The following is an 18,220-nucleotide window of genomic DNA, read 5'->3' as shown; positions in this document are numbered from 1 at the left end:
GCTAGAGTGCTCAGTATGTACTCATATCTTACATTACATAACTCTTAAGTCCAGGTCGCAAGGAATGCTTTGGTAGAAAAAGATAGTTATTAGTTGAAAGAAGAAGTTTCATTTTCCCTCCCTAATTTTGGCAACTTTTTCAGCCTTCCACAGTGATTCATAATTCTGCACTCATTGAACTTTGCACTTTTCCACATGGCTGTGAGGCTGTGCCTGGCGGGAAGCCTGGACATTAGAGTGGGCTGTCACTGTGTCTCTGGTCCTCTCTCTCTCTCTGTGTCTCAGCTTTCATCACCGGGCTCTTAAATAACATCGGGACTCACGTGGACCCCATAATCCTCATCCGTCGTATCAAGGAGGGCATGGAGATCCCCAACCTCAGAGACTCGCTGGTCAAGATCCTGCAGGACTACAACCTGCAGGTCAGGAGGCTGACTTCCCCCCCACACTCATAGCCTTGTACTTTATGGTGCTTTACCATGTAAAGTACTTCAGTAAAAATAGCCATGCTATAGCGATTCAATAAGAAGAGGAGAATCTTTCATTGCCCACAGTGTAGCTCAAGTAGCTAATTTTTGTTACAATTAATTTTATCATAACTATTACACTGGGCCGGCCAACGGAGAATGGGTTCCCCCTCTATAACCAGGTTTCCCCAATATTTCTTCCCATTGCACAGTTTTTTCTTCCCACTGAAGAGTTTTTTTTTTTCGCTTTTTGATGGTTTGGAGCTATACAAGTACAACTGAACTGAACTGAACTGAACTGAATTGAAGGAGGGGGAAGGGCTTCAGCCTAATTGTTTTTTAGTAACTGCTCTGGGTCTTCAAGCACCCGCGGGGTGCCTGAGTTAGGCGCACAGTCCTCCTGCGTGACTCAGCTAGCGCATTACAGAGTGACAAGGGAAAGAAACAGGCGGCTCGCCAAATGCGTCGCCGGAACCCGTGCGAGCATGTGACCCACCAACAAGGGGGATGTTGTGTGGACAGGGCTGGCCTTATTTTTCACCCTAATTAGGTTTTTAAAAAAATGGAGGTGGCAGTCAGTGTTAATAAAAATAAGCAGAAATAATAATAGGTATTGCCCAAAATGGCGCCGTGCGGATAGTTGACTGCGGTTTCGTACCTCAGATCCTGCTTCATGAGGGCTGTAAGAAGATCCTGGTGTCCGATTCGCTGTCCCTGCTGAAGAAGATGCACAGGACTCAGATGAGAGGAGTAAGGGTGGATGGTGAGGCAGAGACCAATTCTCCTACATTCATACCATTTGTATTAAGATGCAGTTTATTGACTGAGATTGCAGTTAATGACTGCGGCTCCTTGTAATTGAAGGCAAACTAATTCTTAATAACTGAAAGCATGATAGTAAATTGAACAGACTCAGTGTACTTGCCGGTTCAGTTTCCTTCTCAGACGTGCTGTGCCTGCATTGCACTGCAGAGTCTGAAGCATGTAGAAACACTCCCAAGCATCTAACCGTGGTGTTTAGAGAAAAATGAACACGCCTATACACTTTTGCAGTGCCTGTGGGACTTTTTAGGGGAAACAAACAAGAAAAAAGGTATATTAACTCCTAGTTTTAGTTTTCAAATGCTTTTTTACCAGACTTGGTACGTAGAAGCAAATCTTACTGTCTGCATCTGTCTGGTCAGCAGAGGTAGGACACGCTGTTGAGCATTGTGTTGCCTTGACGCGGCCTATTACCACTGAGGGCGCTCAGTCCTTAGATCGATGTGTAGCACTGTGCCCAACCAATGAACTGTCCATTAACATGAAAGCTGTAGACCTGTAGAGATGAGTGTAATGTGTGTGTGTGTGTGTGTGTGTGTGTGTGTGTGTGTGTGTGTGTGTCCCCTTTTATCCTGTGACCTGCGAAAGTGAAAACTCACTGTGGCTGTGTGCAGCCACACTGCTGACTCGTCCTTCAGCACTGGCCAGACAATGATCTCGCACAAACCCCCTGAATAGCCATTTCATTAGCCAGGCCTTGTACTCTTCTGATCTCTGTATGAATAAATCAGAAAAAAGACCACGGTGATTCCAGATAGGTATGTTATCCAGGTATCATGGGTGCCCACTCCCAGTCCCACATATTCACATTAAGAGATTCCCTTTAACTGCAATGGGTGGGGTTATGCTGGTTCTTATCCAGTCTAACAAATGACTAAGACCTGAAGGTAAAGCCACACATCTCTGACAAGAAGCAAATTTGTAATCGTTTCCATTCATTTTCTATGAGAGCCAATTCTTCATGTCCGCATGCCGCAAGGCATGCTGGGATAGCTGGCGACATGAAGGAAGCTGGCGAAGTGACCAGAAGGACGGGGGGCATGGCATTATAACCAATCAGATTAAAGATCCGACGTGTAGATTGTCTTCCATTTAAAGACTTTATTACTCCCCCAACCTACCGATTGTGCGAGGCGGGGGATCCTGTCGGAGGACGTGTGGCTTCACCAGGGTGATGCACCTGGCATCACTCTCTCCTCATGTTGTCAACATGTTTAATTACAGAAGTCAATTTCACGTATGTTTGACCCTCTTGGCCTTCCGTACCAGAAGCGACAAATCACCTCTCATTAAAAACGCATGGAGGCAATGCCATTGCTGGAGAAATGCGCGTTTTTCGTCGGAGGATGTGTGGCTTCACCCTTAGTTGCAGGAGAGAGAGCTGGTCTCCAAGGGAACATTTACACGCACCCCCAACGTGAAAATCTGCGTCAAGAACAGCTGTTATCACAGCCGAACGCCCTGCCTATGAAGTCCCTCTGAGACATCCTGCGGATTTCATTAAAAAGTCACACAGTACGGCTGTTTCCTCCCGCTGCTGCGGGACAGTGTGCTTCAATCGGTTTCGCGTGATGTTTCTTTTTGTATTTTTTTATACTTTTACCCAATTTTTTCCCCAACTTTAACTGCCTGGTCTTATCTCTCAGCACAGCGAAAAAAATAATTCTGTCTTAACAGGTGTTTCAGTCTTGTAATGAGAAAATCTTAGCTTATGTCTTGGAAATCTTGGCTTGTTTTAAGTTACTGTTTGGAACATGAAACATCAGCAGCTGCTTCTAAATCAGGTTTCTTGTACATACAAAAAAAAAAATTACTTTCTCACAAAAAGGAGACGTGTTATGCCATCTGACACACATCCGGGTCCGGGTCACCCGCTTTTGGCTTCAGGACACCGGATAACAGAGGGGTGTGTTTGAAAAGTCACCCAAGCACAGTCTATGAACACCCCAGCGCCCTTCCGTCCAGTCATAACAAACAATGTTTGCTGAAAGCTGAACTCTGCCTGACCCTGTTTGTCCTCGTGTGTCCCTGCAGAGGAGAACATCTGCGAGTCCTGCCATGCACCGATTCTGCCGTCAGGTAAGTTAGCACTGAGCCCCCTCCCTGGGGTGCGCTGCTGCGCCTTTACCTGAGGACCTGCAGCCACGTCTGAGGGAACGTATATAATCATTTATACGGCTCTTTCTTTGGATTGAAAAGGCTATAGCCCTCAATGTTTTCACTTCTCTTTCAGACACGGCCAAGCTTTTCAGTGTGGTGCTTTTCAACTGCAGACACATGTTCCACAAGGAGTGTCTGCCTTCGCCTGGAACTGTAAGCCTTTCTTCTCTCTCTCAATTCGATGTGCTTTATTGGCATGAAATTCATGGTACATATTGCCAAATATGTATACTGTACAGTCTGTATGCCGATTCTCTCTCTTTCTCTCTCTCTCTCGAGCTTTCTCTCATTCTCACTCTTTCGCTCTCTCTTGCCCTCTCTCTCTGGAAATCTGTGTTTCTGTGATGAAAAGAGGTCTTGCTTCCTTTTCTCATTCTTTCTCACTTGGCTTTTTTGTTGTTCGGAGAAAATGTAGGTCCTTTTGCAAATTATGTCTGCGCAGAACTACTAGAGCACGGGTGTCCAGTCTTATCTGAAAATGGCTACTGAAACAGACCTGTCAGTCATGACCTTGATACATAGAAGCAGGTGTCATAGTGCTCAGCTAAAACAAAAACCTGCACCTGCACACAGACCGGCCCTTTTTGGATAAGATTTGACACCCTTGTTCTAAAGGACAGGTTGAATTGACATTAAACCCATTGCTCAGCTGAATCTCATTTGTTGTTAGCAGGAAGAAATCTGAAACCACACAAGTCACCTGCTTGATGGAGTAGCCTTAAAGTCTTACAGTAACAACCAACAGCACTGCTTGCTTGAATGGATTATTTTAGGTGGAAAATTGTCGGTTTAGCATTTAGGAAATGGAACATTCTTTCTTATATTACAGTATAATGGAGTAACTGTAGGAGAAGTGCTGCCCAGCACACCAAAAACACTGCACTATGCAATGCATGTCCTCCCTATTTTATTTTTTTACCCTAGATCCCAGGAGCCCAGTTCTGCAATATCTGCAGTGCAAAGCGGAGGGGACCTGGAAGTGGGATCTTGGAGATGAAGAAGTAACTGGAGATGTTCTCCATGGCAACTGTTGTCACGTGTTAATTTGTGTCTTAAGGTCTGATGTCTGGCTCTCAGCTCTGGTTCCCTCTTGCTGCTGTGATCACATGCCCTTTGTTAGCTTTGCTGTGCAAAAAGTGCTTGACTTTTGCTGGCTTGTTCCGCATAAGCTTGTGATTTCATCATGATGTGAGGTCCGTAAATTGGTGGAACAGATTGCAGTTATTACTTATAGGAAATACAGGACTGTTTTGAAAGCATTTATCATAAAAGCCACTATTCAATCTAGGCGTGATTAGATGTGCTTCTTAAAGCACATTAAAGTTGGATAGGGTAATGCCTTTCTGTATTATTATTATTATTTTAAATATTAATATAACACTTTTGTTTTCTGAATTCTGCATACTGATTAAAATGAATATAATATTATTGACACCAAAAATAAATTCTCTCTGACTTTATTTTGAGATATTTTACATGTTTTCAAGGTTGGGCCATTTTGTGAGCCCACTACCGTTAAAATTTGCACTTTCTGTAGTAAAAGCAAGTTAACTGTGTAATAACTGCAGATTTTTAAGAAGACTTTTTCTGTCTGTGCTCCTAAATTTGGGAGGTGCTGATAGCACCACAGTGTCACAGTCATTACCACCTGCCTAAGTATTTCCCACACGTTGTTTGGATGGTGCCAAAATAGTATGTCGTCCCACTTAATTGGACTGCCTGACACTTTTGGATATATCTTTAGCAGCCGCACTTCATTTCACTTCAATTCAAGCATAGCCACGTTAGACTACTAATATACTGACAAACCTGAAAAATAAATTCTGCAACACACAAGGAATCATTTTACTGTTGTAGTTATAATTGTGTATTTTTATGTGTTATTTCTTAATTTGATTCTTCTCTCCATATAATTTCATATCTGCTAAATGTTGGCTATAAACTCAGTAAATTATAAAGTGGTATAACACTGCAGCAACTGGAGTCTATCTGCCCATAGTCATTTGTACCACTTCCTTTCTTTAGAGGAAGTGTCAGTCTACACCTTCAGGAATAGTAATATTACAATTGACCGTTCCACTCTACATTTTCAGAACATGGCTTTGCATTGACATAACTGTAGTTCAGAGGTTGTTACTAACTTGGGTATAGTTCACAGCTATGTCAGTCTATGCCAATGTATCTGACTGGACAGACTGGCAGCCTTTCAGGGCTTCTGTCTGTCTGTCCTGCTATCCTTCTGTTGGATGTTGCTATTACGTAATTGGCTGATATCTCCTGTCAGCTCTGCATCCGGAGGGCTAATCAGCTAATCAGAACACTAGAGAGACTGACCTCAGGTGCAAAGGCTGTTGGGACACACCCAGCAAGACCAGAAGGGTCATCTGCTCAGCCATCTGCCTTCCTAGGGAGACTAATCAGTGTTGGGTTTTCTCCACCAAGGTTGATGAAAATGATGCAAAGAGATGCGACAACCCTGTTTAGCAGTGAAGTGTGTGGAAGTTAACCTGCAGACACGGACCTTGTATGAACAGCTAGGACCCAGCACTTAACTGTGACCATTGTTCTGGTGTGAATGGGTCAAACACGGATTGAACCCGCATTCAATATCCCACGTCAACCCGGCTTTCATGTGTGAAAGGGGTAATAGAAATAAGTGAAAGGTAGCATTTACATTAATGTTCAAAGTTATCCTTTGTAACGTCTCTGGACTGTATTTTGTAAATGGCTTCATGAATGAATTTATCAGAAGAAGATTGTTGGTTGGCCAGATTGCTGATGACCCTGTGTGTTCGGGTTGATTGATGTTTGACTTGGCACTTAAATTTCAGGGGAATCTGTCTGTGTCAACCTCCTCTTCTGTTCTGTGCCATTAGGAGCCTCTTGCAATGTATATCATGTTAATGTCTGTAATTTAATCCAAAACCCTCATTTAGTTGTCATTAGTGTGTGAAGGGAAAGGCTTCTAGGGATTTTGGAAATTGTTCCATATAAATAATTGATTGAATATCAACAAGAATTTTCTTTGTACAAATAGATTTTTTTTTTAAACACCATATGGAGTTCCTACTGAAACAAAAACATGAACTTATATGTATTTGCATTCATTGGTATTTGTGCTTACCCCTAAAGGTGCATTTTCAGTTATCTGAGTCATTTATCTCGGGAGGAATGGGGTCAAGGCAGCGGAGTGGAGTGTTGGATCAATAGATATAAATATTCTGTTTTAAGTCTTACAGATTGCCTCTCGCTGTGGTTCTCAGTTGTACATGTGAAAATCTCTCATACATATGCAAGTATAAACGAGAGGTAGTTGTGTTACTGCTACCACCATCAAGTCTGCTGTATTTTTCATGCTTCTGGCAGATAATTAGTCTTCCGCACAGTCATAATCAACAGGATATATCACTTGGGTCTTTTCACTTTTCATTCTCATAATATGAAACCCATGTTCTCTAATCACTGCTGTTTCCATGGTAGATTTTGACCCAGGGAAAAAAAACATTAAAGTGTACAGTAGCACCAGCCTCTCAATGCCCACTTCACAAATTTTATTTTATTTTAAAATGTAGGAATTGGGGTTGAGAGTGAGAGCGCAGAGGGGAGGGGGAGGAGGGAGGGGTTATAGAACTAGTTGGTTACATGGCACGTAGGCAGATCCAGTGAGGGGAGGTGGGCGTTGATCCTGTGTCTGTCAGTTCTGAATAGGGACCCACCGTAGATCAAGCTAGCTGTAATTACTATTTTATTATAATGTTAAGAAATGTCTTTGAATCATTGTTATGCTTTTCCCCTTTTTCTCAAATAGAACCCAATGCCCCAGTGCAGTGATGGGGACACTGTGCTGTGGGAGATGCAATCCTTTGGATGAGATGTTAAACTGAGGTCCCAACTCACGGTGGTCATTACAGAACCTATGACGCTCATTGCAACAAGTAGGGGGTTCCCCAGTCTCCTGGCTAAGTTCCCAACCTGGCTCTCTCAATCTGCCACCTAATCATGCCCTAATTTAATTGGCTAAATAATTTTCCCTCCCTCTCCACCTCAGCTGAAGTATAGTGAGTGTTCTGATGCAAAAAATGGCTGCCATGCATCACCCAGGTGGGTGCTACAATGGTGATGGTTGAGGTGAGTTCCCCCTCATCACTGTAAAGCACTTTGAGCATCTGGAAAAGTGCTACATAAATTCAATGTTTCACTCATTCTTAGTTATGAATGAAACACATAGATAGTACTATGAAAATGGGAATAAAATCTGCACACTACAAAAAGATCAATGTTTTTATTTATTTTTTATTCAAACACCCTCGTATGAATGGCCCACAGGGATTGAAATGTTGATCCTTGTTTGAATAGACTTTCTCTGGTTGCAGCAATTGCCGTGCGATAACTATTCCCGTTTTCATATAATTCACATTGCGAGGAATATGGCCCTTACATTGCCACTTGGGATTTTGTGCCCGATGAAAAGATCTCACATTGGACCCCACCACCCCAGGTCACTCTAATGTTTGGTTCTGTAGGGGTAAATTGGAGGATTGTGCAAATGTTTAAGTTGCTGCCTCATTGTTTGTAACCGTGTAACTACTGAATGAACGATGGACACAAGAGAGTTCCTCCGGTTCCATAATTAATGTTGAGGTCATGGTCTTATGACCCTGTTCCCATACCGTAAGAGTATACCGTGATGCTTTCCAATAAATAAAAATGTAAAAATAAAATAAAAAACTGTGACTTTAAGAGACCGCTCCTCCCCCTCCTGCTTGCCTATCATTTCTCCACCAGGTCCTGGAGCCGCGCTCTTCTTACTAGAGTACCAGCAGCCATGGCGGACATCAAAACGGGCATCTTTGCCAAAAATGTCCAGAAGCGCCTAAGCCGAGCGCAGGAAAAGGTAAGGCATTAGGGAAAATTTGGCCATACGGATATACGAATAACCGTATTGCTTTTTAATTTTGCGTCTGGTTTTGCACAGTAGGAGCAGTCGCGGATGCTCATGGATAGGTCGGGAGGAGCAGGTGCAATTCGACAGTGGGATGGGGGTAGCAATACTACACGGACGAATTCAGTTAATTGAAGTCCACTTGAAAGCGATTTCACTTTTTTTCAGATTATTCGAGTACTGCATAGCTGTTTGAATTAATGATCTCGTCAGTCGCTTATGTTCGGAGACTTTTACATTGTCAACATATGCTACTATGATAGTTTAATATAATATTATATGTCCCATTATGATATTACCTTCTAGACTAAACTTACAGTCCTCGTGCATGCGCACTTTATGAAGTTTGATCTTCGTCTACACCGACTTAAAAAATAGGACTATAATTGGTCGCATTTCTTTAATATGCTGCTCAGCTTTTGGTGAAATTTCATTCTACCCAAGTAGATAGACTGTATCAATTAATGCACCGATGAATGCGATGCGTTAGAATGCCACAGACATTATTGCTATAGATTCCTGCGTGGTTAAGTTGGAGACCATTGTTTGCTCATTTAAAATAACACAATACACCGTTTCGTTTAAAAAGTGAAAAATACCAACACAAAACTAACAAATAAATAAATGTTCCTGGTGCAATTTTAATGCAGAAATAACCGTTTATGTGCAGAAGGGAAGCCTGGGGGATTCCCTCTCGCATGCACCATTAAAAAGAGCAATTTGAAATTCCGAGCGAAGTATATAATTATGTGCGTGTGTTAGTGCGGGCGTGTGTGCGCTCGCTCGCTCGCGCGCGTGTGCGTTTTCTTTACTTGTGCTGTACACATTCTTCAGTGGAGTTAAAGTGTGAGTTAAGTATGAAAATATATCTTTATAGCATTAACAAAGTCCGGTCTCACTTGGCTCACTACTCGAGAGAAGATGAATCAAATTGTGAACCTGCTTGATGATCGTCATGAAATAGTGTGGTTTATAGCCATTTTCTAGTTGTAAAATAAGTTCATTGATCAGTTCTCTGCCACGCAGTTGTTGTACTACACATCATTATTTCGTGTAATGCGACATGCAGTTATACGCTCGTTTTTTTTTTTTATTTGTGAAGTGTCCATCCATATCCTGCAATACAGGGTATGAATGTGCTTAGACTCTATTTATTGTGTTAAATATAATAATTTACGCCGTATCCAAGATGTAAGATTTAATAGTTTGTACATATGGAAAAAGGTTGAATAATAGCAATTTATTATTTAGTACACCGACACCATACAGTTATTGCAATTAGTCTGGCGTTTAATAACCTAGCCTACTTGATGTTTTAAGCATATTTTGATTTAAAGAAGAAACGTGATTTTGAGCAATCGTTGGATGTTGCTAGTACGGCATTCTCGTTGAAGAAAAGCAGCGGGTATTGTCAATGATTTTATTACTTAATCAATAAGTCCCTAACAATAAAGCCTCCAGCTGTTAAACAAAATAGGCTGTTCCTCCGGAGCGCATTGTTTCAGATACGAGAGCGCCTACGCGGATTGCAACTCTTTTAATATCCACCCTTCCAAGCTCATCTTCCTAATGGGGAAGTGGGGCCAGAATGAGAAGTACGCGGTTCACTGGGAAAGGACTCATAAGTCCCAGTTACATTTTCATCCAAGTATTTATGCGCCACGATAAAGCTGTGCGTGTGGGGGCGTGAGCCCCTAGTTGGAGAAATCCTCACTACACACAGGCGCTTGCGCACACCACACCGTCTACACCATTCAGGGATTCGATAGCAATGACATCAATCAATAACATTTGATTCAGTAGCATCTCTTGAACACACTGGGCGGGGTCTGTAAAATATAGACTACAGAGATAGCCTATTACACACAGCGTTTTCATCACAATGGCATTTAAGAAGACAGATATTTTCATTATGCATGTACTGCATATATTAAATAAGCTATGCCTATTGTCTGCACACTGCGCACATTATTAATTTATACAACTGAATATTTGCTGGATAACTCCACTTATGAGTGGAGTCTCATTCATTGTTGTTGTGATGTGGTGTGTGGCCAGCTGCTCTCTTCTCCACACCTCATTGAGTCATAGGGTTGCCTGGATGTCTGCTGCCTGTGTGTCCAGCGTGATTATGGATGCAGCTAAGCAGTAAACCCAGTGAACTAATCGAATCAATTAGCATGCAGGTTTGTGACAGTGGCTGCATTTTGTGATTTTCAAGCTCCAGTATACCAGGCATGTACTTTGCTTAGACGTTTACAAATGCTTTGATTTGACGTGGTATGCAGGTTTTGAGGCAATATGTTTTCAGGTATCAGCAAAAAATAATTCACAAGGTTGTCACATGCCATTTCCAATGCATGGTATGATTTTACTGTGCCTAGATGTTCTTGTAGAAGAATATGCATCTGTTTTCTTAAAGCACTTTGAGCATTTGGAAAAGTGCTATATAAATGCAATGATTTATTCATTCATGCATTCATTCATTCATTCTATGGATGTGGTTCTGTTCCACTGAACATCATAACCAGGTTTCAGAGTACTACTTCAAACATCAATAACTGAACTGTTGTCAGTATGGAATGTGACAAACCCCCTGGGTTTGAATGACCACTCCTTTAAAACTTCCCATTAAATATGCTCACGTTTCTTAAAGAGTATTTGAATTAGTCATTACTTACACCTTCAAGTATGATTTTGAATGTTATGAGGGTACTTCATTGGTATATTGAAAAGTTATGAAGAGTTTCTGTTTTTCTCTCACAGAAATGTAGTTTGCTTTATATTTCATTTTTGTCAATTATTGAAGCTATTCATAGCTTCAATGAAGCAAGCTGCTGTGAATTGTTTTTACAATGGCTGGGTTGTGCAGATTTTGATGGGAATGGGAATCCAAAATGGAGGAGGGTCGACATAAAAAAAACAACACCAATGCTGTTAATGTGTTTTGTGATGTATTATAGTCACACATATCACACAGGATGAGCATCTTCTCATTTAATAAATTAGGGCATTTGGTAAGTATGCCATGTATATTACATATTTTCATTGGGGTACATATTTATTACGCCAAAAAAAGGTTTTAGTTTTAGCTGGAAGTCCCCCCTCCCCCTAAACATAATAAATATTATTATGGAAATCCATGCACACACCTACAACTGAAAAGCAGCTCAGGAAGTTGAAGCAATGATGACATCCACTATGTAGAAACAACTTTGTGACTTGACTATGTGTGGTTTTAGTTGGCAGGCTAACAACATAACCTCTATGGTACCACTCAATAAAAATACTTATTCTCCTTGACAAACCCAATGCACATACAGTAGTAACTTCCTTATTTAACTTATTTAATAGCTCCATTAAAAAAATCCTATTGTATAACTCCAAATCTCTAACAGAGATCAAGGGAACAATAAAGAATAACTTACATATCACAGAAAAGCCGAGAGGGGTTGGGTTTGTGGGAGGTACTAAGGGTGACAAAGCTATTCACTTAAATATTAAAATAAACGTGTGATGCCAATGACTCTGGAGACATACGAGTCATGTGAAGGGATAAGAAAATGATCTCTTTAGCTTGGACTGACAGAAGCATCAGATTCAATAACAGATCAAGTTCACAAACAATTTCACAAATTATTGAACAAAATCCTTCTGAGACCAAGCAAAAATAAATGTTAAAAATGCCTATGAGTAATATCATATCGTCCCTCCGTGGTTACCTTTTTGGATGTTTCTCACCTCACACTTTGTTGTATGATTCTTAAGGGATGATATGGTAGCAGCTGACAGGTAGAATGGCCTTTCTTGCCATTACCTTTAATACATTCCGTTCATTAATGAAATTCTGTTATCGAAGAAAACAGCCCTGTAACTTCACGTAGAAAAACAGCCTTTTTTCCCTCATTAAAATCCTCTGTATTTCATTTCCCACTGTGAGATTTAACAGTCAGAGATTCCATGACAGATTCATCTTCATGGGGCCCTTTAAATAAGTAATGTTAAAACCTGCTGTGTATCATAATGGCATCCTACATAGTCATAGATACAGTACTTCTGGCTTGCTAAATGTACTCAGTCCATGGCCTGTATTTATGAATGCAGACCACAGACATCATTTTGTTGTGTTTGCTCTTGAAGAATATATGAGCAGTGAACTACTGATTACTATTTGCAAGGTACTCATTACGAATGAATTGATATTGATGGCATGATGAAGTCACCTTTAAATATTGCATACATAGCCCACTCCAGCAAAAGGTGTTATTGGTATCTATGAAAAGCCATTTTTTGAGGAGCCATTTAAGATAAGCTTCTGCAAATACCCTTTATATGATGTTTGTCAAATGGAATTAAATAGATCTGAAACCTTTCCGATTCCATACCTCTAATCAGCATTTGGATTAAGGGAAGATTTGGTCTTCATGTGTGCATGTGCCATTTTATATTTGCGTTGAAGATGCAACCTTCCATCATTGCCAGCTTTATGTTTGCAATGAAGTGTTGATGCTACTCTGTTTGTGTGTGTATTTAGTCCAGAGAAATCTAAAGACTGCAGCTTTCAGTGTATCCCAGTTTTCACAGTCAGCCACAGTACTGTAGGTCTTCCCTGGCGTATTTGACAGCTGTCATTCACATTGTAATTCAAACAACGTGTGGAAGCATAGTGCAGGTGTACTGTGGTGAAGGTGAAGCAGGCACTAGTTAGCAGGCAGATCTGACTGGGCTCTGAGAAAGTCATGTGCTGGTCCCCTTCGCTGTGGTATAAATATTTTATTGGCTGGTAGATGCTGCCGGATTGCATTTCCAGCAGGGACATTGTGCTCAGGGTAAAGAGAGAGAGAGCATCTCATCTGTACCAGGAAAAACTACTCTCTATTTTATGTGGTCTGTCATTCTAGCAAATGGGTACAGCCTGGCTGTGAACTTACCTTTTGATGTCTGTGCAATTCGTTGGAAGTTTCCTAAGATCATTACTTTTATTTACAGTTTCATTTTCATTCAATTCATCAACTTTCTTGGAGAAAGTTTCGGAAAGCTGCAGAAGTTGAAAAAAAGAAAGATTACTTGTGATAAAATGTAGGCCTATTTTCTCTGTAGTTGACATATGACCTGATGTAATGTCAAAATCGTGTGATTATGGTCCAGACTCAGAAAAGATGAACCATGTGAAATTGTCAGATGTTTAGCCAGGGATACAGATCTAACTGTCAGATTATCTCTGTGTTTTACATAGCCATTTGATCCTTGATTCAAGTGTGTGTTGAGAAAGCGCAACAGACTTTGAGAAGGAAATCTGGAAATATGTTTAAACTAAATTGAGTCTGACAATTTGGAGGTGAGAGGAGCACACTACTAAATGATACAGTGTGACTCTCCACTTCATGTCAGTAGGAGCCAGTTAGAGATGTTTTGAATTCCACTCATGAGTTTATGCCTCAGAGGTTTATGCTTTGAGAAAACATATTTGAGAGGTATTGATCTGTCCTGTATGCCAACTCTTGATGGTCCAGATAATAGCCTAGACCCAAAAGTGACTTGATACGTGCAATTATGTCAATTGTAATACAATGCTATACCTACCAGAGTGACTGGGTTGTAGGCAAAGTGGCTGAACATGCGTGTTATTCCCTGTATTATTTCTAATATTGATATAGTTTAGTCTAATACAGTCCTCACTACAATTGCTTCACACTGCTGTCCATACCGCATTCTGTACAGTTGCTGTATTACACTGAAGATTAGAAGTTATGAGTTCTTTTGAGACTGTGAATTACAAACTACAAATCAATCATATATATATCTAAAATGTGAGATGTATTATTACATTTTGAATGTGCCGCATCAGCTAGACATATGAATATGAGGCCTTTGGCAGGTATTCTCTTACTTTGTTAGTGGTGCCACAGTGGAGGTTTAATTGCTCTGGCCAAGAAAGGGGTTGCCTTTTTCAGAAGGTAGGCCTAAATGTTCTTGGGGTAAATGAGCCATGGCTGACAGAAGGAGGGCCCGTCTCTCCATCCCTCCTTTCAGCCCGTCTGAAATTTAGAGGTGATTTCAGCGAGGTGAACCGCAGCGAGTGATTTGCGGCACCCCCCCCGTTATTTCATCAGGCATTTTCGTGGCATGTGATCGCCTGGCCTAATATGGTTCCGAGTAAGCGTGGAGGAAAGATGGCAGCGCATCAAAAGGCTTGTCAATTATTGCCCTTCAACTAGAATAGTAAAAAAAAAAAAAACGATATATGTATGGAAAGATAGGGCACATTTTCTGGCAGAACGCATTATTGTGCGTGCTTCAAAGTTGCTCTAGTGTTTAATTCAGTTAAATGAGGCGAAACATTTGAAACACCACTGCACTGCATGCTCACTGCAGCCAGCATCAGGGTTGTGGAACACATAAGTACAATCTCCTGCCATCTTTACATTTGCATGAGCATGAGCAGTATTGCCCGACACTAAATTTTTAAAGAACTTTCACTTACGTGTTTTCAAGTTCCTGCAGAAATAAGCCCAATGACCACAGCCTATCGGTCAACGAAAACTTCTACTTCAGGTTATTTTTATCTTTCATTTTCTCGAATTTTTTCTACCTCAGCTTCTGCTCCTTAATTTTTCAGCCGATTACATCATTACAAATCCTCAAGTCCTCCAATTATGAATTCTCCCTGCAGCCTTGATAGCCTAAATTTGTCTCCAGTCAATAACAACATCTGTTCATATTACAAAACTGCAGGACGTTAATGTACACTGAACATTGGATATCACCTCCCTATTCATTAACGTGGGTGGTGTTGAAGCACAGGAAATTCTTCCATTTGTAACGAATTGCACACTTTCCAAGTGTAGACAAGCTGCTTCTAGTCGCTGTTGACAGTAAAAAATTTCACTCCTTTGAGACCCGTTATTGAATGTTCCGTTTTGTGTTTTTTATTTTTCCAGTATGCAATCCGTGAGATGGTCGGTCCAATATTTAGTCCTCTGTACATAATTCACTTCCAAGTTGGCCTGATATCAACGTTTTGCCCATTGTTCACAGAATTTCTCTGATGTGGGCTAGCCCATCAAAGCAGCCAAAACTGGAATTGTTTTCTACTGCAAGCCATCACTTGCCAATGTGAATTATTACTCACTATTACTCAATCGGCAACTGGTCATTCAAGTGGTTTAACTGTTCTGTTTGCTAACCTACAGCACTGCTTCTACAGCATACTGTATGCAGGTATGTCATAATAGGTCATTGTTACACAAATGGACCCAACATTTATATCTGGCCTTTGGCTGATGGATAAAGATTTTGTGCTTTGTTCATGTACGTAACTTAGCTTTTATGTTAAATATATTGTTGTTGAGCTAGATGCAGTGTAGAAAAAAGCAGTGAATGAAATATAGTATTCAGCAAATAAAGTATATCTATGATTAGAAATGGGTGCGGGTACATAAACACCTTATCGAACACCAACAGTCTCTTCCTGAGTTAGTTGGGAAGGACAGACCTTATGAGGATTTCTGAAAAACTGGACCTGGAAAAATACCATGGTTTTAACTTCACACATAGCTAGAAGTTCACGATGAGTCACTCTCATTTACATTCGGAGGAAACTCACAGGAAAAGAGGCTTTTAAATGTTGCGTTTTCCTTAGTTTTTCCACACTGAAGCCTTTGTTTTCCTTAAGAGTATAAAGGACGACTCTTAGTCTCTTTAAATCTGAGATAATCTGGCAAGCTTTAAATTTTATGATTTGGAGATGCATTTTCATTATCCCTACCATCCCTTGTAACACCCCAGGCTCAGTAAATCAGATGAAAGCCTGGGAGAATCTCTGGCTCTTTTAATGTCACTGCATATGCAACCGGTGCATCTTCATTTCATGCATTCTTACCCATTTGCCAACTGCTTTCAAAAGCCCGCACCTCTGGTACTGCATATGCCTTTATTAAAGACTTTGAAGAGTCTCCCTTCAAAAGCCAGGCAAAGCCGGCCCTTTGAATTTTATCTTTGTCGCTGCCTCCAGGTCGCATTGAGGTCAGGCAATGCTGTTAAATACATTGTGGGGTGAAAAGGGCATTGCTGTGCTCGCTTAATCAGTGCCTCAGTGTGGGCAGGCTGCTTGCGGTATTGCACGTGCTCTCTACCCACACTGGGAGAGATGCACATTAGCAGAATGACTCGCTCCCTGGTTCCCGTAGAGGCCTTTCAGACTACAACAGCGAGCATCCTGAGAATCTTTGGACAAGGAGGTGCAGTGCATCTGCACAGGCTGAAAACTACTACATAGATTATCCTCAAGTGGATGCATTTCTCAGCAGAAAGGTGTGTGGTCTGTGGTGTGCCTAGTTTAGTGGAACTCTCTAGAAATATTCACACGGTGGCTCCTGTCAGGCGACGAGGTTACAATTAGAGAATTATTTGGTTACTGTGGTGAAAACATTTAGAATTTTGTTGATTATTCCAGTACTGTTTTTTGTAGAGCACACACTAAACCAGGAAATGTGGCGCTTCTCAGTGTGTCTGTATGCACCACTTTTATACCTCTGAGAATACTGCCCAGCTGTTCTGAGCCACTGGTGACTCGTCTTAGAAGAGCCAAGTGTGTCTTTATGGGAATTCACAGTAGTCGTCATTGGCCTGGGATTTGTATGTAGAGCTCCATATTTCTGCTCTAAATAAAGACTGAAATTTTAATTCACTGCATGGATGAATTTAGGGATCTGTACCCATAATGGCTATATGTCCCCATCCCCAACCCCAAAGGTACAGGCCTATCGTCTTAAAGGGTGTGCTTGAATTTCCCACTATAACACCCATTGGACAGAATTGCCTTCTTAAGTATTCAGGAGGAATTTTGCTGCAGTAGGAATGTAGCCTGAACCACAATAGTAGAAGGGATTATGTTAATATATAGCAAGCAAGCCACCAACAGAGGTGTCTTGAATACACTTCTGTGGAAATTAAACCTTAATTAGATGAAATCTTGTACTTCATTGCAAGTTATATAGCTGGCAATGGTTGCTAATGACAATTATGAATGGTTACTTGAGTTTTGTCAAACGATTACACTTGTAACGCTGGTTTTACCCAAATTATCACTTTACAGAAACTAGCTCATAATGCTGTGTGTATGTTTTTTGATAACATATCTTTGATAACATTTTTCGACCTCCTAGACCCCTGTTACTCTAATCTTGGCCCTTAAGATTCAAGATCTGCTGGTTTTCCACCCTTCTTTTACCTGGAAGTCAGGTGTGAATACAGCCTGTGCCAGTAGCACTAATTTTTCAATTAATTACCTGAGGAAAAAGAAAACCAGGGCCAGATTTGGATTTGAGATCCAGATTTGAGTGTCCGTGTCCTAGACTGTCCGAACAAGCGCATTTCCAAAGTGAATCACAGGAAATAATTTCCAAGCTTCCAGCTGGTCAGCGTCCAAAGCTGTCCTCGGAGACAGAATAATGCAATGTACTGTATCACTAACCTTATTAAGCTGTTAATTAAGTGCTGTTGAAAAGCTGCCGGCAACCCTGGCAGAACAGGTGTATGATATTATAAACCAATTATGCTGTAACGCACATAAGTATGCAAACATACAGGGCACTCCATAAATATTTGGACACTGACACAACTTTTGTTGGTTTTGCTGTGCATTCCAGCACATTGGATTTGAAATGAAGCAATGCATATGAAGTTAAAGTGCACAGGGGGCGACATAGCTCAGGAGGTAAGACTGATTGTCTGGCAATCGGAGGGTTGCCGGTTCAAACCCCGCCCTGGGCGTGTCGAAGTGTCCTTGAGCAAGACACCTAACCCCTAACTGCTCTGGCGAATGAGA

At 41.1% G+C, this 18,220-nt stretch overlaps 2 protein-coding genes across 8 annotated transcripts in view; both read left to right on the top strand.

The window, feature by feature from the left end:
• vps41 (VPS41 subunit of HOPS complex) overlaps nucleotides 1–5,285 on the top strand; it is a 46,595-nt gene extending 41,310 nt beyond the window's left edge. For all 3 annotated transcript variants that reach the window (XM_035415374.1, XM_035415375.1, XM_035415376.1), the window contains 5 exons: nucleotides 286–422; nucleotides 1,131–1,230; nucleotides 3,324–3,368; nucleotides 3,523–3,602; nucleotides 4,374–5,285. In XM_035415374.1, coding sequence (XP_035271265.1) covers nucleotides 286–422; nucleotides 1,131–1,230; nucleotides 3,324–3,368; nucleotides 3,523–3,602; nucleotides 4,374–4,454 — 443 coding nt within the window. In that variant the 3' untranslated portion in view covers nucleotides 4,455–5,285. The remainder of the gene's footprint in view (nucleotides 1–285; nucleotides 423–1,130; nucleotides 1,231–3,323; nucleotides 3,369–3,522; nucleotides 3,603–4,373) is intronic.
• A 2,916-nt stretch (nucleotides 5,286–8,201) lies between these two features.
• Nucleotides 8,202–18,220, top strand: part of LOC118226089 (amphiphysin-like) — an 87,629-nt gene continuing 77,610 nt past the window's right edge. For all 5 annotated transcript variants that reach the window (XM_035415382.1, XM_035415381.1, XM_035415380.1 and 2 more), the window contains exon 1: nucleotides 8,202–8,343. In XM_035415382.1, coding sequence (XP_035271273.1) covers nucleotides 8,275–8,343 — 69 coding nt within the window. In that variant the 5' untranslated portion in view covers nucleotides 8,202–8,274. The remainder of the gene's footprint in view (nucleotides 8,344–18,220) is intronic.

Source organism: Anguilla anguilla, chromosome 4 (genome assembly GCF_013347855.1).
Source record: "Anguilla anguilla isolate fAngAng1 chromosome 4, fAngAng1.pri, whole genome shotgun sequence".
Lineage (NCBI taxonomy): Eukaryota > Metazoa > Chordata > Actinopteri > Anguilliformes > Anguillidae > Anguilla > Anguilla anguilla.
The sequence above is the reverse complement of the archived record's forward strand: the minus strand, read 5'-3'. Positions and strand labels throughout refer to the sequence as shown.